The sequence below is a fragment of the Gymnoscopelus braueri genome (genome assembly GCF_963280865.1).
Source record: "Gymnoscopelus braueri genome assembly, chromosome: 19".
Classification (NCBI taxonomy): domain Eukaryota; kingdom Metazoa; phylum Chordata; class Actinopteri; order Myctophiformes; family Myctophidae; genus Gymnoscopelus; species Gymnoscopelus braueri.
In genome coordinates, this window is record NC_137621.1 from 46,564,147 (window position 1) to 46,587,970 (window position 23,824).

At 44.2% G+C, this 23,824-nt stretch overlaps 1 protein-coding gene across 1 annotated transcript in view; it reads right to left on the reverse strand.

Moving 5' to 3' along the window:
• The window catches only part of LOC308074820 (uncharacterized protein), a gene marked incomplete at its 3' end in the record, with an annotated part of 383,670 nt that extends 364,443 nt beyond the window's left edge, over positions 1–19,227 (reverse strand). Inside the window, exons 1-4 of the mRNA XM_080414319.1 lie at positions 19,111–19,227; positions 18,737–18,895; positions 7,320–7,406; positions 7,081–7,124 (exon numbers count right to left, since the gene is read on the reverse strand). Of these exons, the coding sequence (XP_080270445.1) occupies positions 7,081–7,124; positions 7,320–7,406; positions 18,737–18,848 (243 nt within the window). The 5' untranslated portion in view covers positions 18,849–18,895; positions 19,111–19,227. The remainder of the gene's footprint in view (positions 1–7,080; positions 7,125–7,319; positions 7,407–18,736; positions 18,896–19,110) is intronic.
• Between the last annotated feature and the right edge of the window lie 4,597 nt (positions 19,228–23,824).

The following is a 23,824-nucleotide window of genomic DNA, read 5'->3' on the forward strand; positions in this document are numbered from 1 at the left end:
CTACCGAGTCCAAATTTGGTATGTGGACTAGGACCACCAATAGGGACGAGCTGTAATTTCTGAAGCTCCGCCCCCTTTGTCTTCCTATTGGCGGCCTTTAAAACAGTTATAACTCCAGATGGCAGCATGCTACAGAGTCCAAAATTTATGGGTGGTCTATTCACTCTGTTGTCTCATTGGTGGATGTGGACAGTTCAGAAACCTTCCAGTACAATGCGATTATCACAGTATAATCTACAGTATAGGTCAGCCTTATGCAGCTGTGTTGCTTACATCATTGTGTAATAAGGTCAGCCTTTTGCAGCGGTGTTGCTTACATAACTGTATAATAAGGTCAACCTTATGCAGCAGTGCATATTATAGACCAGGGTTTCTCACAGTGGGTGCCGTGACACCCTAGGGTGTCCAGGGGTGCCGCCAGAATACTTTGATATTTGGATTTGATCAATATCACTTCATTTTAACCTCTTACCCTTTAGACTTAGTAACCTAGTACCCTTTAGACCCCATATTGATATGTATATTATTTATATATATCCACCGTCTTGCTCCCTCTTGCTTTTGTTTTTTTATGAAACCTTGTTTCTGGTGCTTTTTTTTCTCCAACCTGGCAATCCTGACTGACTGGCGAGCCGATAGTGTTCGAGGCTGCGTTTAGACGCTGTCGCGGCTAATAATGTATTGCATGCCAGGAAAATGATGCACATATTAGCGTGGACTGTGGTGGGATAGAGACATTAGCAAAGCGAAAGTTAAAGCATTAGCGGGGTTAGAAGCGATGGGCTCGCGTGTGTTGTTGTTTGGAGCTGGGACAGATTTCAATGGCGGCCGCCTCGTTTTGCGTCGGGTGTGGCCGTCGGCACTCGGGGTGTGCTCACGGTAAACGGTGCTAAAGTGTGTTCACCGTCCGGTGTGGTCGCTAATTTGGTGAGTAGAATTGATTTGCTCCGAGGAGGAAAATGTGTAGTGAGCAATGAAAAGTAGCACCCGTAATTCATGTCGCACATTGTGGCTATAGTGGGGTACCTTAGCAAAATGAACGATACGAAGCTGATAATAGCGCCACATTTTGCATGAGGCTTCTTTAGGACCTACTGATGGATTCTAGCCTTGGGTACCAACTTTATTTTGAATATTTTCCATACAATTAGGCTTATCAATATTCATTAAAAAAAACAGGCCGATTCACTTTTTGGCCCATAACTCTTGAACCGTAGGTCATAGCAACAACAATCTTTTCCCTGGACTCCTTGGATCATGGCACAACTTCCCATATAGGTCCCGCTCCTATTCCAATTTCAAGATTTTCTGCCATTTTGCGTTATCTTCAAAACACATATTTTGCTACTACTCCTACAAATTTGTATCCAAACTTCACACAAATCGGCACACACTCTGTCTTTGGTCATGTGATCAAGATATATCAGTCAGATTTTTCATATTACCTTCAGATTGGCTACGATTGGCTTCTGAATTTGTGGAGGGTCCGTTTGGAAGAAAATGGCACAAATCATAAACACAGTGTCCTATCTGTCCCAAATTCATATCATTTATCCAATAATAACATAGAGCCAATGCGATTTCACTTCCACCCATATGGGGGCGCAACAAATTCTACAAATGCCACTGTTTTTGCACCAATTAAGTACAAATGGTCATATGAGTCAATATTTGCAATTGCAAAGTGGAGAACAGTCCTAAGTCGATTTGCCACATTTGCAGGTGGAACAGACCCCTTTACAAGAGCATTTGATCAGCTCTCTGCATGCTCTGGAGACTTCTGGAATTGTCATCCAAACTGGCACCCATGCCTCAGTTTCCTTGGTCCATCCATACTCATGTGGGGAAGGAATAACTTGTTCTGTTTGTAGGCTGGTCGCCCAGATGCCTGCTTTATACACTGCCCGCTTAACATGCTGAAGTAGTGCATCTTGGGTGGGTGGCAGTTTCTCCATTGACCTATTCCCATGACAGAAGAGTTATTTTCTAGTCTGGTTGATCAAAGGACTGGATTTGTCATACAGGATAACCGTCAGTCTCTCAAGCTTCTGGAACTGCTGACTGTCCACATTCAGCAGCTGGAAGGGATGTTTGGCCAGACTGACAAGTATCTCTGTGACATCATCAGGCTTGCCAGGCATGCCAAGCTGACTTCTTACCCTTACTGTGGAAAGTAGATGTCATAACCTGACAATGCATGGAACATAGGCAGAGCATGAGATTGTGGCTCCAGAGACTTACACATGTTGTTGATGTGGTAAAATATGTATTTTGCCCATGCCAAAAGCCTAGCAGATGTCAGGAATCGTAACTAAATCATGGAACAAACGCGCAAAATGACATCAGTGTCTACAGTACGCACAAGGATAGTTTTTGCTCCTTGCTCCAGTGCATGCCGAACATGAACCAGAATCCTGGTGTCTGCCTCCTCATGATTGCAACAGTTCATTGTACTGGAACCAGAAAACGACATACACAGCTTTGGATGGTGGCCAGTTGAACTTTTCAGTCCTTGAAGTCAAAAAGGCAAACAGCTCCATCCTATTTGTTGCGGCAACAAAGAAAATCCATCCAATTGCCTGTTAGCTTTGTCTGACCTGCACTTTCCTGCAAACACCTTGTCCTCTCTTTTCGTGGGTGGACTCCTTCAAACTATCTGGGATATATATGTCCCATACAACATCCAACTGCTTGGTTTCCTGCAGCTGCTTCAGCAGATATAAAGGATGAAAACATCATCTGCATAATCATCAAATGCTTTTTCTTTGAAGCCAATTACAGGAAAACAGTATGGAATATCAAAATCCTGTTGGACGGTCATTGTCACATGACTCACAAGACCATTTGTACTTAATTTGGTGCAAAAACAGTAACATTTATAGAATTTGTTGCGCCCCCTATGGGTGGAGTGAAATCGCACTGGCTCTGCGTTTATTAGTAGCCCATCAATGATAAAAAATTAGGACAGATAGGACGCTGCATGTGTTCATGATTTGTGCAATTTTTTGCCAAACGGACCCTCCCACAAATTTCAGAAGCCAATCGTAGCCAATCCGAGGGGAATATGAAAAATCGGCCTGATACATCTTGATCACATGACCAAAGACAAAGAGTGTGTGCCGATTTGTGTGAGTTTAGGACAACATTTGTAGGAGTAATATCAAAATATGTGTTTTGAAGATAACGCAAAATGGCGGAAAATCTTGAAATTGTAAAAGGGGTGGGATCTCTATGGGAAGTTGAGTCATGATCCAAGGGATCCAGGGAACAAAGTGTTTTTTTTTGTTTTATGCTATGACCTACAGTTCAAGAGTTATAGGCCAAAAAGTGAATCGCCTGTTTTTTTTAATGGATATTGATAAGCCTAATTGTATGGAAAATATTCAAAATAAAGTTTGGTACCCAAGGCTAGAATCCATCAGTAGGTCCTAAAGAAGCCTCATGCAAAATGTGGCGCTATTATCAGTTTGTATCGTTAATGTAAAAAAATAGGGTTAAGGTACTGGACTACTAGTGTTGTGGTGACATGTGATATGTTGTTGTTGTGTTTATCCCAAAACAATGAAATCAGTGTGGCGTCAGTGTGGGTGGCGGAAGCTCTGGGATTTCCCAAATGTATAAGTAGATATTACGCTACATATTTATGTAGCGTAATATGACATGTAAGGTGCTATAAAGTAACAATGTAATTCCAGGGGTGCCGTGTAGAAGTTATTTACAGTGGTGATACATAAAAGAATAACTTATTTACAGTGGTGATAAATAAAATAATAACTTATTTACAGTGGTGATAAATACAATAATAACTTATTTACAGGGGTGATAAATTAAATAATAACTTATTTATAGGGGTGATAAATAAAATAATAACGTATTTACAGGGGTGATAAATAAAATAATAACGTATTTACAGGGGTGACCTGAGACTGGCTTACATCAATTTACAATTTACAATATAGGCATTTATAAGAGGTGAGGTGGAATCTAAAGAGGCGAGTGTTCAGATTACGGCGGAAGATTGGGAGTGAGTATGCAGTTCTAAGTGTTCTAACTGCCTTAGCACTTGCCCTAGCCTTGACGACCATGCAGTCTATATGCAAAGGTAATTTAGATAATTATACTGTTTAGACTGAGGATAGGTTCTTGGTTTACCTATAATCCTAGATTACCATTATCATTACCAAACCAAATAGACCTGTAAGGGTCCATTTGGTTCCATGTGTACACTCTCAGAGTTACAGACCTGTAAGGGTACGCTCATGGAACCCAGAGGGTCCCTGCACCGCACTTTGAGAAACTCTGCTCTAAAAGTTTAGTGAAAAAGGTTAAAACCCACAAACTGAAAAACAGGAAACCCACTTTATCCGTTTCCTGTCCGGGGGGAGGGCTTTTTTAATTTATGAGAAATGTGTGTGTGTGTGTGTGTGTGTGTGTGTGTGTGTGTGTGTGTGTGTGTGTGTGTGTGTGTGTGTGTGTGTGTGTGTGTGTGTGTGTGTGTGTATGTGTATGTGTATGTGTATATGCGCATGTGTGTGTGCGCGTGTGTGTCCAAGGCAGGGGGTATGGATTCATATTCAATTTAAATTCTCAGAATTGTTGACGCACTCACGCACATACACAGTTTAACACCCACAAACTGCTCTTATGTAGGACATGTGGTCAACTCTGTGTGTGCAGGTTATCTTCTAGAAGTTTCCACTCTGCGGAAGAGAAGAGTTTACACCAAAAAATCTATCTAAGATCATATCATCAATCTTATTTAAAGATGTATTATAGATTTATTATAGATTTATAATGTAACTCTGAGAGTGTACGAATGGACCCTTATGGGTCTGTAACTCTCAGAGTATAAAACCATACTTCATCATACTACACTGTCACACAAAAGCAGCCGATCTACAAGCTCAGAACGTTGTGAGTAATCTACAAGCTCAGATGGAGCTTGTAGATCTGCTATTTTTGGAGCGTGACACCCACACGCAACCAAGAATCAAATGACTTATGACTAATGACAAATGTCTTAGTTCTGCTGGATCTCTTCTCCACTAGCCCCTCCACTAGGACATTGTAATATATATTTAGTCATAGTTTTAGTCATCATAGCTTAGTTTTTATTTTGTTTTTAATTAGTTTTCATCAGGGAAAAAAGGTAGTCGACCAACATTTTTCGTCATAGTTTTAGTCGACAAAATGTACCCTGTTCAGTGAGGTTGAAGAGATATTTTCACATCCATTATACAGGTACAATGAAAGGAGAGAAATACTTTGTTTTAGTCTAGATGCACTGAATTGAATACAATACTTAATACATTTATATATGTATATTAATAAATACAAACAGTAATTATAATACTAACAGTAATTAAGTCTGGAAAGATGTGTTAATTAGCAGGGAAGTGGCAAAATACAAAAGTGGAAGCAGTGCTGTTCATTAAAAAGTAGGCTAAGTGATATGTTTTGGTCAAAACAAAACAAAAAAATTGTTAAAAGGTTAAAGCTCTATATTGTGATGGTAATCATTGCTACAGAGTGTTTGTTCATTAACAGTGGTAAATAGCTCTATATTGTTATAGTAATCATTGCTATAGAGTGTTTGTTCAGTAACAGTGGTAAATAATAGCATACGAAAGTCATCGCGACTATACTAAGTGCCAGAGCCCTATCCACCCGTAGCGTTTACGCTGGGAAATGCCACAGGTTTTAGTTATGGTGCGAGGATGCTCACACCATATCCTATCTGGCGCCCTTGACGGTCATGCTGTCCTTTCTACAGGACCTAATGGACAAAGGAAGGGCGTTAAAGCTTAATTTTAAGGCCACCTTAAAGGTTTATTTGGCGGCCATTTCGGCGTGTCACGTTGGCATAGGTGGTAACACCCCGGGCCAACACCGCCTAGTGAGCCGGTTTATGAAAGGGGCGAGACGTCTTTTGCCAGTATCCAAGTCCCTGGTACAGTCCTGGGACCTCGGTCTGGTGCTGGACGCCTTATCTTAGGCACCTTTCGAACCACTGTCCCAGATTGACATGAAGCATCTGGCGCTTAAAACTGCGTTACTACTCACCTTATTTACTGCTAAGAGAGTGAGTGATCTTCACGCCCTGTCTACTCAGGGTGAATGTATGCAGTTTGGTGTGGGCGACGGACGGGTGGTGTTGACAGGTCAGAGACTTCAAGGATGTCGGACCAGTTGTTTGTGGCTTGGACGCCACGCATGAGTGGTAAACCAGTCTCAAAACAGACACTTTCCCGCTGGGTTGTGCAGGCCATTCAGTTGGCCTACTCCAGCAGTGGTGTGCTGCCCCCAGTGGGTTTGAGGGCACACTCCACGAGGGGTATGGCAGCATCCTGGGCCCTGTCTAGAGGTGTCTCTATTCAGGACATTTGTGATGCAGCCAGCTGGGCTTCGCCCCCTTAACCTTGACCAGGTTCTACAGCTTAGACGTCACTGCGCCCCCGGTGGCACATACGGTTATATGTGTCACTTCCAGGCATTGACATGCCTTGGGCTGATAGAATTCAAGGGAACTTCAGGATTACAATCAGGGAGTTTATCAACCCTCTCCCATAGCGAGACCTGGAGCGGAGTACTGAATATAGAACTATGGGCTACTAGCGTAACCCCGGTTCTATGAAATATGAAGCAAGAGGTCTCACAAAGACCCCCTTGTTCAAAGGCAGACGAGAAGAGGAAGTCTTCTCGTCTGTCTAAGGACTGAATTAAGATCCGCCCCCTGACTATATAGGCAGAGGGCGGTACCTCCGGTCAGGGGAGCGAATCAGAATCCAGCCAAAAGGGACCTTGTCTGGAAGTATATCAAGAAAAGGCTTCTGTGTTGGCGTTAGACGCTCTCCCATAGCAAGACCTCTCGCTTCGTATTTCATAGAACCGGGGTTACGCTAGTAACCCATAGTTTTGTTGCGATCAAGCCAACAGTGCCGGAGATTAACTGTACACAGACAGAATGACACACTCACTCACGCACACACAGAAGGACGGACGGACAGGGTGCAAAACATACTCTCTCGCCATGCCTTTCAGCCTGGCGGAGACAATAATGAAAATAATCAAAATGCTCACCTCTCCATCATCTTCAGTGGGGTTACTGGCACTGAGGACGGCGACTGGAAATATGCAAAACTTGTTCATCCAACTGATATTATAAATGTTAGCATTTTGTTCTCAGTCCCCCTGGCCAAGGGAGATATTAGGCTTCTGGGCTACAGGCAGGGCTATTACCTATAGAGTGTGTGTGTGTGTGTGTGTGTGTGTGTGTGTGAGTGAGTGAGTGTGCATGCGTGTGTATACATGTACAGTACCTTGTGGTTTTCTGGTTGTCTTTATGTAGAATATCAGCAGGCCCACCACTGTCACTGCTAACATGACAGTTAAACTGACAAGCAAACCTGGAAGTGTGTATAATTGAGTTAGATTAGCATTCTCTGGTGGACACATTTGTGAAGAGCATGACATGCAGTTAGAAATCATGTACTATTAACAGACAAACCAACAACATACAGAATATGAACATCAGGTAGGTGATACTACAGTATCAAATGCTGTGCTAAGTTGACTAAGGGACAGTTTCCACAGACAGGTATCAGGCTGCTGAACAGACACTGAGCCCTCCTGCACATCTATTCACTCATATCTACCTGCTGCACTTTAGACCGTAAACTATTCTCTGCTTTTTTCCATTCGCTGTTCACCAGTGGTAGAAAGTAACTAAGTACATTTACTCATGTACTGTACTTAAGAAACATTTTGTGGTACTTTTACTTTACTTGAGTATTTCATTTTTCAATACTTTATACTTCTACGGAGAGCAGCAGCCTCTACAGGGCTCACTGGTCCTGGGAGTGGTATCAGGACGCTCTGAGTGGTAGCCAGGTAGAAGGATTTCAGGACCTGCTATGCAGAGGTGGACAGAGTACTCGACCCCAGTACTTGAGTAAGAGTACAGATACTCCCTGGTTAAATTTACTCCACTACAAGTAAAAGTAGCTCAGTCAAAATGTTACTCGAGTAAGAGTAAAAAAGTACTTGCTTTTAAATGTACTTAAGTAATCAAGAGTACATGCTTTTAAAAACACTTAAGTAAAATACTTAAGTAAAAGTAAAAGTAAATTTCTTATTTTTCACATCAATGAATTGCTGTAATTTTTTCACAATAAATGTATAAGACCTTGTAACTCTTGTTTCAGATAAGTAACTCTGAAACCACCTGCACTGATGTGCTTGCTCGTAGAACCACTACTTTATACAAAGCCTGCAGAAATGCCTATAAAAACATAGAAATGAAATTAATGGGATCGAAGAGGTTGTCATTTTCATGTTTTATTAAACACTCCCCGCACAGTACAGTCATTTTTAGAACACATGTTCAAGAATATCAGGTAACAGCTGGAGTAGAGGAACACATTTTGTAATTTTTTAGAAGGCTTTATATTGGAGGAAATGGGACTCATCACAAACAGTGAGTGCGATAATGGAATTGAGCTGTGACAAGCCTGCATGTATGTATCTGCAGGTGGTCCCTTTACAGTTGAAATGAAAACAACTTTTAAAACATTTTTATAACAGTGTCCACACATACAGTAAATGGACATTGTAAAGCCATCATTTGCACCTACAGTAGGCTTTCAGTGGTGCACAGACATTAGGCAGGGCATTTTCTATCTCCCCTTCACTGAGAGGAGCAGTGAAGAAATTCCTAAACAAACTACATCTCTTCTTTCAAGAACTCAACGGTTGAAACCACTCCACAGGAAGAATAGCATATACAGTACAGTACCACAACAATATTTGACCTGTCTGTCTCTAGTATGGAAAGGCATAACACCACACACTCGCACACCTTTGATGTAAAACGACACAGTATAACTTCAGTTAAAAATAGTTAACACAGATTAGCATCAACAAGTTAACAGAAAATGGTAGGAGACTGCTTTAAAAATAAATAAATAATTGAACACATTTGAGAATTGTGTCACTTTCAGGATTTTACATTCCACAATTTTTATCCCCAAATCTATTATTTGATTATTCAATTATTGGTGTATATACCATTGGTTCTCAAAGTGAGGTCCAGGGACCCCAGGGATCCTTGCAAAATTAGTTAAAAAAGCATCACAATCATTTTAACCACTTTAACCATTATTGTATACTTTGGCTATTCAAAAATAGCAGATCTACAAGCTCATAGCAGGGCACCGAGTGCCATGCTCTGAACTTGTAGATCTGTTATTTTTGAAAAATCCCATGCACACAATATTTTTAGATGGGGGTCTGCAGCCAAATACATATCACTTCCATGTACTGTGTCCATGTCTTTCTAAATAAAGTATTCAATCAATCAATCATTGTGGGGGTCCTTGACATGAAAAAGTTTGAGAACCACTGGTATATACACAGTATGTTTATTGCTGCTACAACAATGACTTAGGAACCAGAAGTAAATATGTTTTACTCCTATACACCAGGGGTTCTCAAACTTTTTCATGTCAAGGACCTCTAAATTGATATGTATTTTGCCGTGGACCCCCATCTGAAAAGGTTTTGTGCCAGGGAAATGTTCACTTTAAAAAAATATATAGTAGGCTATAGCTATTCACAATTTTTTTTTAAATAGCAGATCTACAAGCTCATAGCGTGGCATGAAGTGACAGGCTATGAGCTTGTAGATCTGCTATTTTCGAGTAGCCAAAAGTATTAAATAATGGTTAAAATTAACGTAACATTTTTGCTGGGGACCCCCTGGAACCCCCGGGGGTGAGAACCACCGCTATACACCCATACAAGAACAATACACAAACCTTGAACTAGTATGATTACTAGATTAACATAATATATATTTATTTATGGCATACCAAGTGTAACAGAAAGGCTTAACAAGGGGGTAGAGCTTGCTTAAGCACCTCGGAGCTACCTTCCCTTTGGATCTGGTGCTATTTTAACAGCATTTCTCAGTAATCTGGCAATGGATTAACTAAGGACATGTGTCAGTGTCCTAACAAAGCAAGGGGGTCGACTGGAAAAGTGAAGTAAGTGACAAATATTTAGCTCAAATAACGTTATAAAAGCCAATTCATTCATCGCCCATCGCATAAAACCACAACCACACACGGCCACCTCCTGTAAATGCAGTTTGATCAACACACTCACATTCTCACAACAGGTGGCATTGAAATGTGACCCGAGACACATTAAAACATGGTGAAAGTCATCCGTTACGTAAACGTGTTTCTTCAGGTTGGACGAGTTGTTCAAAGCAGAGATGTAGTTTGTCTTTGTTAAACACAGTAAGCATTTGATGCTTTTTTGTCTGTGTCCGGGTTTTTCACCCCCGCATATTCAAACATATAGATAAGGCCATGGGTGTTCGGGTAGTTTCTCAGCCCCATGCAGCTGCTGATCATCATCAGAGTCGGAGACGGAGTTAACGCTCTCGTCTACTCCTACTGCCGCCGTCTTGTTTAGAGTTGATAAACAACACAACGTGGGTAACCGGCGTTATCTTATATGGATGCTGGGCGGGCCTGGATGATGTATTTCCGCTTTTACGTAGATCCCAGTGGAGAGCATGTACTGTGATAGGTTTCCTTCTTTGACGAACACAGCTTGTGGCCAATTGCATTTTAGGGGGGAAAGTTTTTTTTTTTTCTTGAGCGAGCCCAAAGTAACGATTACTTTTTACCCTTTGTAGACATTTACTCGAGTAAGAGTAAAATATTTTTCTTAGAAATGTACTCGAGTAAGAGTAATAAGAAATATAATACTCAAGTAAAGTACAGATCCTCAGAATATGTATTTAAGTACAGTACTCAAGTCAATTTACTCCGTTACTGTCCGCCTCTGCTGCTATGAGACTTTTAATATTCCCAGCTGTTTGAGGTGGTACAGTGCTACTTAGACCTCCGCACCACACTGTCTTTATGCATTGTCCACGACAATTTCTCAGTGATGTACACACACACACACACACACGCACACGCACAGGCACACGCACACGCACACGCACACGCACACACACACACACACACACACACACACACACACACAAATGAAAGAAGTTCAGAGTCAACACTAAGACTATATGTAATGCTCTAAAAAACAGAAGTATCATCATCTTCACACCATCATTAACCACGTGACCACAGTTTCCTCTTCCTCTACTGCATGTCCTTAACAGCCTAGATAGTACTGATGCTTGAAACAGTGCAACACTTGACATTAGTCTTTAAATAAAACCCAACATCTCTAAAATATTGAAAACATGAACACTATCTACACATCATATTGTGTTGCCAATGTTCCAACTGATGTCCTTTGTGTTTCATGTGGTCTCCAGGACTGGTAGATGAATAGCTATGAGTAACTAGGCCTAGAGTATAGTTTGTCTTCAATTCTCCGTAACATACTCACTATGGGATATCAGCGCCCCCCGGCGATGCACAGAGCTACATACAATAAACTCCCGGGCCATCTCATTGGCTGTGAAGGGTATGTCACGCGGACGGAAGTCCTAGGGGTATAAAACCCTCACGTGACTGTGGCTCCTCCTCTTTCAGCTACTCTGCAGCAGATGCAGCACGGCTATTAATACATACTACAGTGGATTAGATTTATTTTGATCAGGAAACCAGCTTTAACCCAAAGCGGAGATACTTGTATCCCCCACGGGCTTTCTTTTCGTTAAATCTTCTTTTAGCACGCTCCCGCGGCTATTCTTCAATCTTTCTATCATATTAGTTTTCCTCCCCATTCATTCCAAGCTAGCCCGAACGGGTTAAGTTAGCCGCTAAGCCGGTTAGCTTAGCCCTTTGTTCGGACCGGTGTTAGCCTAGCTTAGCTTAGCTTAACACTCGACGCTAGCTGTACCACGATGGAGGCTCCTCGCAAGTGCTGTGATCTCGCGGGCTACGCTCACTACATCGCCGGCGACGACCCTCACCAAGTCTGCAACGTACCAGGGTACTGCATCGACTGCAATTCTCTCTTGAAGCACCTTAACTCCCGCCTGGCTAGAGCGAGACTCTGGCTGGATGGGGCGGTGTACAACCGAGTGGTGAGGCCTCGTATGCAGCCGGCCAAGCGGCCCTTCCCGAGACGCACCGTGCGGACGAAACTGGCCCGAGGGCCGTGCGTGGTGGCCCATACCGCGTGCGGCCTCAGACCATGGGCCCTCCGGCAGCCGTGGTGCCTCCGGATAGCGTAGCCAGCTGGCCGCGGCGCCACCATGCTACCAAACAAGCTGTTGCCTCCGTGAGTGGAGGGACCCTCCATTTGCAGAGCGGCTACGGCACACCATCGCCCACTGCTGCTGTGTCTGGTGGGCCCCACCGGAGGCAGCAGCCTAGCGGCGTTCCCTCTCCCTCCTCCAAGGTTCCCGCGCCTGCTCAAGCACGTCGCCAAACGAACGTTTACCAGGGGAGGAAGCCGACAGGGACGAGGGAGAGTGAGTGAGTTAGGCCAGACTAGCTACGTTAGTTACGTTAGCTGCTTTGCTAGTATAACGTCGCTCTAGTCAGGCAGTGTTTTGTTGGCTTAACACACTAAGCAACAGGTTATTAGCGGTGCTGTTCTAGCTTAGCTTGCCTCGCTAGGACAACACCAGCTTGTTAGCCTCCCCACTCTGTGTAACGACCGCGTTCGGGGCTTCTACAGACCGCAACCGAGCCGGCGTTTTACGAAGGACAAGGCCGTTTCCAGGTACCAGACTACGCCTTCTCCTAGCGCCAGACTCCCATCGGGCGCCATTGGGACACATGGGGGTTTTTCATAAGACTATGTTAAAACGTTTCATGGTGTTTACTGTTTCTGTGCCTATTTTGTTTCATTCACATGTTTCAAAGTACACAAGCACATTAGCAGCCCTGTCAGGAGGCTCTATTGGTTGTTTTTCATAAGGTATGTGAAAACGTTTCATGCTGTTACACTGTATTCTGTGCCTCCCTTTTTGTTTCATTTCACATGTTTCAAAATGCATAAGCACATTATCCACGGACAGGTTCTTCGGGTGCCTTTGGGACACATGATGGTTTTTCATAAGACTATGTTAAAACGTTTCATGCTGTTTACTGTTTCTGTGCCTGTTTTTGTTTCATTTCAAATGTTTCAAAGTACACAAGCACATTAGCAGCCCTGTCAGGAGGCTCTATTGAGACACATGGTTGTTTTTCATATGGTAATGTGAAAACTTTTCATGCTGTTACACTGTATTCTGTGCCCCCTTTTTGTCTCATTTTCATGTTGCAAAATACATACGCACATTATCCAGCCCCTGTTATAAGTCCCTGTTATAAGCCAAAGAGTGCCTATCATGCCTGGTTCACAGCATGGTAGACACTGTTGGGATACCTTATCTACCTGTCTCAACCCCTGTCAAGAGGTATCAACACATGGGGGTCCCCAGGCGGTCCCCCAGCATCGATAACCCCTCTTTATAAGCCCATAGTATCTGTCATGCACGGGTCCACGGCATGGCAAATACTACTGGGATATATTGTCTATACAGGGCCCAAAGCCAATAAAGTGGGATCAAACCAGTTTTGCCTCTCGTCCACCAGGGGGCGTCAAAACACCACTGTGGGACGAGAGGCTCACAAACGGCCGCTTGGCACAAAATGGCCGCTCAAACCCACGGTTGCGCCACAATGGCGGATCAGAGGGCTTGTCGTGTCAACAACCTTTGTGTACTGTACCACGTTCACCTCTGGAGGGCGGCAGAACGCCTCCTCCGCGGAGGGCCTGTCTCCCACGGCACAAAATGGCCGCTCAGGCCCACAGTTGCGCCACAATGGCGGACCAGTGGCCTTGTCGTGTCAACATCCCTTTGTGTATTATGCCACGCTCGCCTCTAGAGAGCGACAGAACGCCTCCTCCGCGGAGGGCCTGTCTGTCATCACTCCCAGCGCGACCGGCAGACCGGGACAGGATGTTGACGCCACGCATATGCGTCATCTGTCTTCATGGTAACGGACGTCAACGTTTCTTGGCCCGTGGTGAGTTAGACCTGACTAGCTTGTTAGCTGCTAGGTTAACATAGCCTGCAGTCGGGCTACTGTTGTTTCACTTAGCGGCTGACTATCCTCACTGACAACAACACATAGCAGTGTGGTTTTTTAGTGTAGCGCACGGCCAGCCCGCTAAAAACAACACTGTGGTGGCCGCGTCCACGGTCTCTAACGGGCCCCGCACGCACGCGCACGTGCGGGTCCGCTGGATCACGTGACGACATCACCGGTTCCAACGCGGACAGGTTCATCGGGTGCCATTGGGACACATGATGGTTTTTCATAAGACCATGTTAAACGTTTCATGCTGTTTACTGTTTCTGTGCCTACTGTTGTTTCATTTCACATGTTCCAAAGTACATAAGCACATTGGCAGCCCTGTCAGGAGGCTCTTTTGGGAGTGGTTTTTCATAGGGTATGTGAAAACGTTTCACTTTTTTACACTGTATTCTGTGCCTCCTTTTTGTTTAATTTCACATGTTTCAAAATAAATAAGCACATTATCCAGCCCCTGTTATAAGCCCAAAAGTGCCTATCATGCCTGGTTCACAGCATGGTAGACACTGCTGGGATACCTTCTCTACCTGTCCCAACCCCTGTCAAGAGGTATCGACACATGGGGGTTTTTCCACCCCCAGCGCCGATAACCCCTCTTTATAAGCCCATAGTGTCCGTCATGCACGGTTCCCGACATGGCAAATACTACTGGGTCTGGGAGATTTGTCTATACAGGGACCAAAGCCTATATATAGCCAGCCCCGCTAAGGCAACACTGCGGTGGCCACCTACCACCGCTACCCTTCCACGGTTTCTAACGGGCGCCGCACGTGCGGGCCCGCTGGATCACGTGATGACATCACCGGTCCCGTTGGAAACTCAAGGTTACGAAGGTAACCCCGGTTTGTTTAAATTCGGAGACAAACGTGCGTTGTCCGCGGGACTGGGTGGCATCAGAGCCCTCTCCTAACTCGCTCGCTCAGTGCGCAGCTTGTTGGAGAGTTGCTTATCTCAGTACAGCAGTGACACGCTGTGGTTGTACTGGTAAGCTCCCCTTATCAACAACATCACACTGTGGTTGTACTGGTGTGTTTTACACGTGCCTTCATGCATAACATCCTATGTCGGACAAGGTGTTGTTTCTCTCATGCGGGAGGTAATGCAGCCAGGTCTCTGAGAGAGGAGGTTCTCTCTCTCTCCTGAGCGAGGACGCTTTCAGAATACTATCTTGAATCAAAACCAAGTTTTCTATTCAAAAAAGTTTTCGGGTGGAAAAGAAGGGGGGGGGGGGGGGGCGTATGACCCTCTCTGAATACGAAGGGTCTCAACAAATACCTGATGGTTTTTCAAAATTCCGGATTTTGACGACCGCGTCGCAGCTGCGGACGGGGCGTCAAGGGGATTGGTGGACCAGCATCGATCAAGGATGCTTATTTCCACATTCCTTTCTATCCACCGCAGTCAGGAGGTGGTGCGGCACACAGACGTGGCCGTTTCCCCACTTGACGTCGCGGGTTTTCACCATCAATGTCCGTCGAGCGTCTTGGTCTCGTCTCAGCGGACCATTTTCATGGGGACCTTGCTGGGCTGGACCAGGCTCACGGCTCGTCTGTCCCGGGACGGGATAGACAGCTTTTCGGCCTGTGGTCTTCTCGCGTGAGGCGACAAGTCACATACAGGCTATGCATGCAGGCGGCGGGTCTCATGACATACACCTGTTTCGTTTGGACAAGCCCCACAGGTGACCTTTTCTCCAGAGGTGGATGCGGGCTCTTGGAGTCCAATCCACCTGAGGTTATCAGGAGGTCCGGGTATCCCCACGGTGCGTGGACACGCTTAGACCGTGGTCAGACGCAGCCCTTAACTGCTTTATGCGTTCCCACCACTGGAGCTGATTCCCCCAACACTGGGGAGAGTCAGGCTCCAGGGTCTGTCAGTGCTACTGGTGGCGCCGACGTGGGGCGTGTGGAGATCGGAGTTGACTCCTCTCCTCTACGCCGAGCCTTGGCTCCTTCCCCTATGCACGGACCTGCTACGGCAGGGAGGGGACGTGATTTTCCACCCCCGCCCTCAGGACCTAGACCTATGGGTTTGGCCCGTGAGAGGGCGAACTTGACCTCGTGTGGTCTGCCTCCTGACGTGGTAGCTACCATCCAGGGGGCGAGGGCCGCTTCCACGAGGGATGCGTACGAGGCAGGTGGAACATGTTCGCGTCTTGATGTCTGGAACAGTCACCGCCAGTGGTGGCTTTCCAGGCTCCGATGCGCTGCGTCCTTATTTTCCTGCAAGACAGGTTAAACCAGGACCTAGCGTTTTCGACGGTTAAGGTGTACCTGGCGGCCATTTCCGCTTGTCACGAGGGCTTCGATGGCAAGACGGTTGGTCAGATCATTACCACGGACGCCAGCCTCACGGTGTGAGGTGTCGTCCACGAGGGCCGCTCGGCCAGGGGGGTGTGGGGTCCCAGTCTACAGACGGCCCACATCAACTACCTGGAGCTGATGACGTTTTTTTTCTGATGGTCAGACTTTGCAAGGCTAGGTTTCGAGGTTGTCATGTCCTGATCAGAACCAACAACACCATGACCTTGTGCTATGTCAACAAGCAGGGAGGCCTGGCCTCTCCAGTGTTGGAAAAGCTAGCTGGCGATCTGAGTGGACGCGTCAGATCTTACACCCCGCCATCAGGACCTAGACCTGTGGGTCTGGTCCGTGAGAGGGCGACTTTGGGCTTGTGTGGCCTGTCCCCTGACGTGGTAGCTACCATACAGGGGTCCAGGGCCGGTGCCACGAGGGCTGCTTACGACATGAAATGGATTTTCTTTTGTGTCTTGGGGTCTGGAACATTCGCCGTTGGTGGTGGCTTTCCAGGCTCAGTTGCGCAGCATCCTCTTTTTTCCTGCAAAACAGGTTAAATCAGGCTGACCTTCTCGACGGTTGAGATGTACCTGGGGGCCTTCTCCACTTGTCACGAGGGTTTCGATGGCAAGACGGTTGGCCAGCATCTGGTGCGTCTTTTCATGGGCGGCGCCAGGCGAGCCAGGCCGGTTAAAAGGCCTCTGTTCCCGGCATTGGGTCCTGCCGGTGGTGCTAGATGCACTCTGCCGCCCTCTGTTTGGACTTTGTTGAGTCCTCTTGGTGGCCCTGTCTACAGCTAAACGGGTCAGTGACATGCACGCGCTCTCAGTAAGTGCGGAGTGCATGAGGTTCCCGGACGGCGACAGGAAGGTTCTTTTGAACCTGACATGGCGTTCGTTCACTCTGAGAACGGGATGGTGACCCATGCCCAAGTCGAGCTGGTAGCTTTCCATCCGCCTCCTTTCGCTTCAGCGAAGGATAGATGGTTGCACTGTCTCTGTCCGGTGAGAACTTTAAAGTTCTACTGTCAGGGAACAGCGGCCGGCCGATTGTCGACGTAGTTTTTGTCTCCTTTGGCCAAGGTGGTCAGAGGAAGGCAGTTTGCTCAGGCGACGCTTTCTAGATGGATCTTGGATGCCATTAAGCTGGCCTACGCTAGCGGTGGCGTCCCGGTTCCAGAGGGACTGAAGGTTCGCTCTACTAGAGGCGTGGCGACATCCTGGGCCCTCTCCAGTGGAGTTTCGGTTCAGGTGATATGCGCGGCTGCAAAATGGTCGTCTCCATCGACTTTTGCGGTTTTATACAGCCTGGTCGTGGCGGCGTCATCAGTGGCGCACGCCGTCCTGGGTGTAGCGGTTGTCTCTAGTTAGAGGGGGGATTGAACAGGCCTGGAGCCTTGTTCTTTTTCCTGACTTCCTTCTCCTAGGTCCCCTTGGGACTGCCAGTTGGCTGGGTCCTGGGGGAGGAGGCCCTGTTCCCTCGTTTTACTTATGGGACAGTCTCGTGTCTGTTTCATTAGTTGAATGAGGCAGACTTGGTCTGTCAGGGTCTACTTTTTATGTGTCCCGCATCCTAGCCCGGAGGGCTAGGGCGCCCGTGAGGCCGGAGGTCACGCCCGTGGGGGCGGAGCCTCGTGGGCTGGTGGGCGTGCGGGTTTGTGAGGGTTTGTATGGCTTATAGCCCCAGGGGGGTTTATTAATCCCATAGTGAGTATGTTACGGAGAATTGAAGACAAACTCGAGGTTACGAAGGTAACTCCGGTTTGTTTAAATTCGGAGTAACATACTCACCTAACACCCCTTTCTGTGCGCATCTGCGTGCAGAGAGCTGTTGTTAAAGAGGAGGAGCCACAGTCACGTGAGGGTTTTATACCCCTAGGACTTCCGTCCGCGTGACATACCCTTCACAGCCAATGAGATGGCCCGGGAGTTTATTGTATGTAGCTCTGTGCATCGCCGGGGGGCGCTGATATCCCATAGTGAGTATGTTACTCCGAATTTAAACAAACCGGGGTTACCTTCGTAACCTCGAGTTTTCTAAATAATAATATTTGTTGTCCATTAGCATATGCACCAAATAACATTGCCCGTTTTTAACTTTCCCAAAATGTAAGCTGTTTATTAGCGCTTTTATGTCAACATCGGAGATTCGGAGTTTGCGACGTGTGTGTGTGTGTGTGTGTGTGTGTGTGTGTGTGTGTGTGTGTGTGTGTGTGTGTGTGTGTGTTCGCGATGGGTCGCGATGTGTGGATTTGTGACGGGCTGTGCGTGCATGCGTACACCATAATAAACAAACTTTCTTTGGCTATGACTTTATACTTCTATTGCAGGACTGCACACAAAGGATTTAAGTAAACAGACTGCATACCAGTTCCTAAAGACGAGGAGGAAGAGGATTCCTGAAGCATGGTTGTTGTGGATATGATGGAGGTCATTGTAGAAACATCAGAATGTTGAAGTGTAGAAGTGGTAATGGTCATCTTACTAGTTGTAATGGGAGTGGTCTTCTTAGTTGTAGTAATGGGAGCTGGAAGCATGTTTGAGAACAACAGAGGAATATATTTGATCATGTGTTTATGTTTATACATTTCTAATTTCTAATTTTAGCCAATGAAGTAGAAAAGTTAAGTACATTTTTTTTTCAATAATGTAGTCCTTTCAAGGTATACAAATAAAATACAGGCAGTTGTTAACTTTCAATGTGTACAGTTCATCATTGAAGCACATTAGTTACAGACTCACCATCTTTAACATCAAGGTGCACTTGTATAAATTCATCCAGAACAAGTGTTCTATCCAGTCCACATACGTATGTTCCAGAATCTGATTTAATGAGTTTAGTGAAGGATACAAATGCAGTTTTCCCGGAGTTTCTCAAAGTTATTCTTCCGCGTCTTTCAGTTTCTCCATATCCAGCCTTGACAATGATGTCTTCATCTGTGTTGCATGGATAGTCACAGAGGTACTTTGCATTATTCGTGGTGGAGGTCTTAACATCCCATTTTGAGCATGTGAAAGACACATTGCCCCCAACATGTCCGGTTATGCTGAGAGGTGTTGTCTCCACAATACTCAACACTACAGTACAAGAGATAAACAAAGAAACAGCTCATCAGTATAACTCACAAATTGTTCATTCAGAACATGATGTGAGGACTATATTTTTCCATACGTTTTGTACAGAGGAAAGACAACACTAGACAGACAAAGGATGAGACAGAGATTGAGAGTATCATATAGACTCAGAGACAGAGGCAACCACACAAACAGAGACAGATGAAAACAAGCAGAGGTCACTCACCAGAAAGCAAACAATAAATGTAGATATTTCTCATGATGACAATGAGCTGCAGATGACTTGTCAAGTTCTGGCCAGAGAGGATTTGTGACTTCCTCACGCTTTGAACAGAGGTTTTGTTGTTTTTTATGATAATGAACCAGCCATTTACTCCACCCTCTTCCTCTTCCTCATATCTCTCTCTCGCACGCACGCACGCACGCACGCACACTAAGCTTCGCTTATATTTTGTATCATAACTCTAACATTCACACACTCTATACACTCACTCTAGGAAAAACAAGTTTTGAAGCCATAGAAAGTTTCACTTGGATTTGAATAGAGTGAGGCCTACTTTAAGAAGTGACAATGATGGTCTTCCTCACTGACTGATAGTTGTGTATCGTTAGTTACATCTATTAATTACTGGATATGTTTCAATGTGTTATGTTTCAATGTGTTATCTTTAGAACACATTGAATGATGAACTTAAGATAACTTCAAAGTGTTACTCAATAGGCTGTAACCTGTCTGAGTCTGTGATGCAAAATGGAACTTGTACCAACTGTCTGACACTTCAAAACCACAATGACCGGTTATGGTTGTGTATGTGGCTCTGACGGAAATGACATTTCCTCAGACTGTTAAGATGCAACAACTGTATCAAACATATCACTTGCTGGTGTATAAGAGAATTGTTCCCAAAACGTTGCTACGTATGTAAGCTATTGACAACCATATGACTCTTGTAGGTATACCACTGCGCTCGTACCCTGGTGCATTATCCTAGATGTGTATACATTCTGGTAAAGAAAGAAAATGTCATAGTCAGAAAAACTTTTTGCTTTGTTTAATTATTCATGCCACAAAACATTTTCAGCCATCCGGCCTTCATCAGTGTCTACGAGTGGTTGGTGTTCACTATCCCATTTAGCAGTGTTGGGGAGTATTAAGCTACATGTAGCTGAGCTACGTAGCTTAGCTACATTTTGCTGTAGCTTGCGTTATTTTAGCTACATTCATATTTATGTACCTCGTCAAGTAGCTCAGCTACTTTTTGGGTAATTTCTTGTAGCTTAGCTACTCAAGTTACAAGCTACAATTTTGGCCAATAATATGACATTAATGTATTCATTTTATTTTTTACCATTGCTGTGTTCTTGTACTAGACTGTCCCTTTTTATGGAAGCGAATACATGCCATAATTCAAAAGAAATAAAATCAAAATATTTGTATTTATAGTTTTAATTCCGTCATAGAATGAGCACACCTGTAGATTAAATGTTAACGCTATAGCATTTTACATTTATTTTTGTCTCAAAAAATTCGTTAACTTTCTGAAGATTAAAAAGCATTTCTCTTATTTCAATTGAATTTTCAAATTTGCCATTTCATTTGAATTATGGCATCTATTCGCTTCCATAATGGTGATGCCACTGACACAGTTAGTTCTTATGTGTTTCACACTGCCTTCTGCACCCTGCGAAGCATTCAAGTGATACCAGGGCCAATCAGAGCTAGCAAAGGCAGCTGTTGGCTTGTCATGGAATTAAAACTATAAATACAAATCTTTTGATTTGATTTCTTTTGAATTATGGCATATATTAGCTTCCATACACCATTAGTCTCGCGTGGCCAGACTGTTGCCTCCCACAATTTTCAGATGTTTCCGGTCATACAGTCTGGAGCACAGAAGCAATTTTGATGATCAAGCGATAAAGGGGAGGTTAAGCCTCCTCCCCATTTCCGTTTTGTCTTTGCGGAAATCCTAATATAGATCAAAATCATCTAAGCATGTATAGCTTGCTGCTTAGCAGAAATGGAAATAAGACAATACAATGTAAAGATATTTTAAAATATATTTTCGTGAACGGAAATGGTGAACGGATGCTAGCTTCCTGCCTCGGATTTCGGGAGGTTTAGTCCCAGACTCTATATGGCATTCGGAGATTGTGGAATAGTTGTTTGGCTATGCAAGACTACGTCACCATGGACAACCCTCCTGCCACCCCCGAAGTACCGGCCCAACCTTGGCCACACAAATTCAAAATTCATGGTGTTGGATGTGGGTGCCTCTACAGACAAAACTTTACCAATATACAGATGACTCCCCACAAAATGTGTTAAAATATCTGCCAAAAATGAGAGAAGAAGCCTTAATAAAGTTCAACACTGGTGTCCCAGCCAGTGTTCCATGTGAGCGGCTTTTCAGCGTTGGCATGGATGAGTGCCAAACGGAACCACCTAAGAACTTTGGGAGACTCCTCATGTGACGCGTAAACAAGAGATTATGCCATGGCATCTAAAGAAATATAGACCCAATTGTTCAGATATTGTCTGGAATCTTTCAGAGAGAATGTAACATTGTTTAGTTAATGTGTAAAGGTGTAGCTATCATTATACAAGAGACCAGTCTTTCTTTTTTTTACATAAATAATTAGATAATAAGTGCAGACAATAAGTGTCATTACAGTTTTATGTTTAAAGAAGACGAGACTGTCTGTGTGTTAAGATTGACGATCAAATATCACATATCCTCTTTTTTGTGTAATTAAGTCTCTAGTCTTTTACTTTATGAACACAGATGTTTACTAAAGAAAATGTCAACCTTTTTGAAATAGAACTCAGTTGAGAGGCATATTTCTGCTAGCTTTTTTGTAGGATATTATATTTTGTTTCTTATACACCACATACATTCTCAATTTAACGCTGAAAAAAAAAAAAAAAAAAGTAGCTGAGCTACTTTTTCCTATGTAGCTGTAGCTTTACAAGTTACATTTCTCCAGGGGTAGCTATGTAGCTTGATCAAGCTACTGCAATGGTGAGCTACTTGTAGCTTTACAAGCTACGCTTTCAAAGTAGCTTCCCCAACACTGCCATTTAGGCCTGTTACCTATACGTTGTTATACCTTTCAGGCCGGGAACGCCTCTGTATCATTTTAGCTGTTGCTACTGTATATAGATAGCAACATACATTTTTTTTCCCAGAAAACTTAGGTTAGGATTTAGGAGGCGTTTTTAGAATCGGCCTCAGATCGAAATTGGCTATTTAACCACCCTAAAAGTACGATAAGTAAGTTAAAGAGAACACACTCACGCACGCAAGCACACTTTTAATATTATTATTTGTATTATTATTACATCTACTCTGTGGATATTTGTTTGTTGGTGACAATTAGTATATCCCTTTTGTGAATTAAATTATCATCAGAATCATACCTCAATACAACTATGCAATACTTTTTGAGTTACTATATAGACTATATCAGACATACCTGTGATATTTAGCCTTTATTCAAAATCCACATTTTATGTATGTATGTCTTTGTTGTCTGTTGTTTGTTACACATACATACATTCTAACACAGTGCTACAGTATCTATGACAACCTCCCTCACAGGAACATGAAACTGCTTGGTTAGTGTTGCTTACTCACTTCCTTTTTTTTGCCTCTTCTTATTTACTTAAAAAAGTACTTAACAATATTAACAATTATATTAATTATCTAATGTAATAATGTATGTACAACTGTATTTATTTATAATGTATACATTTTAGTATATCTTGGTTTAGAATGGCTGCTAATTGAAAGTAACTCTTTCTTCAGAGGGGTCTACTGTACAGTAGCATAGATGTCAGAGGTTGGAGTGATGGTCTCGTAGACAGACATGGTGAGACAGGGGGTCCCTGTTGTCCCTTCACCTCTTGTTGCTTCATTTGTGTGAGTCTAGATTAGAAAATAGAAGGAAGAATTACCAGTATGTCATAGACAAGTACAACTCTCACAACTGTTTTGTGAACATCTGCTGAGATTTTATGTATCTTTGCACCGTTTTGTTGTTGTTCATTATGCTATTACATGTAATATGGTAATTGGTAATGAAACTTTGCTCTCTGAGTGACACGCTATTATGTCACCACTAGAGCTCTACTGCTGTTAACAGTATGGTCTTCAACAGAATGGAGGATTCCCTCCCCTACATATTCGGACAGACGGACGGACGACTAGAGAGAGAGAGAGAGAGAGAGAGAGACACACAGACAGACAGACAGACAGACAGACAGACAGACGGACAAAGCCTATGCCTGTATGATATGTGCTAAATAAATTATATTTGATTTGACTCTGTGTGCTCCAACAGCAGGCCAATTAGAGGGCACAGCCTGTGTGATGTCACT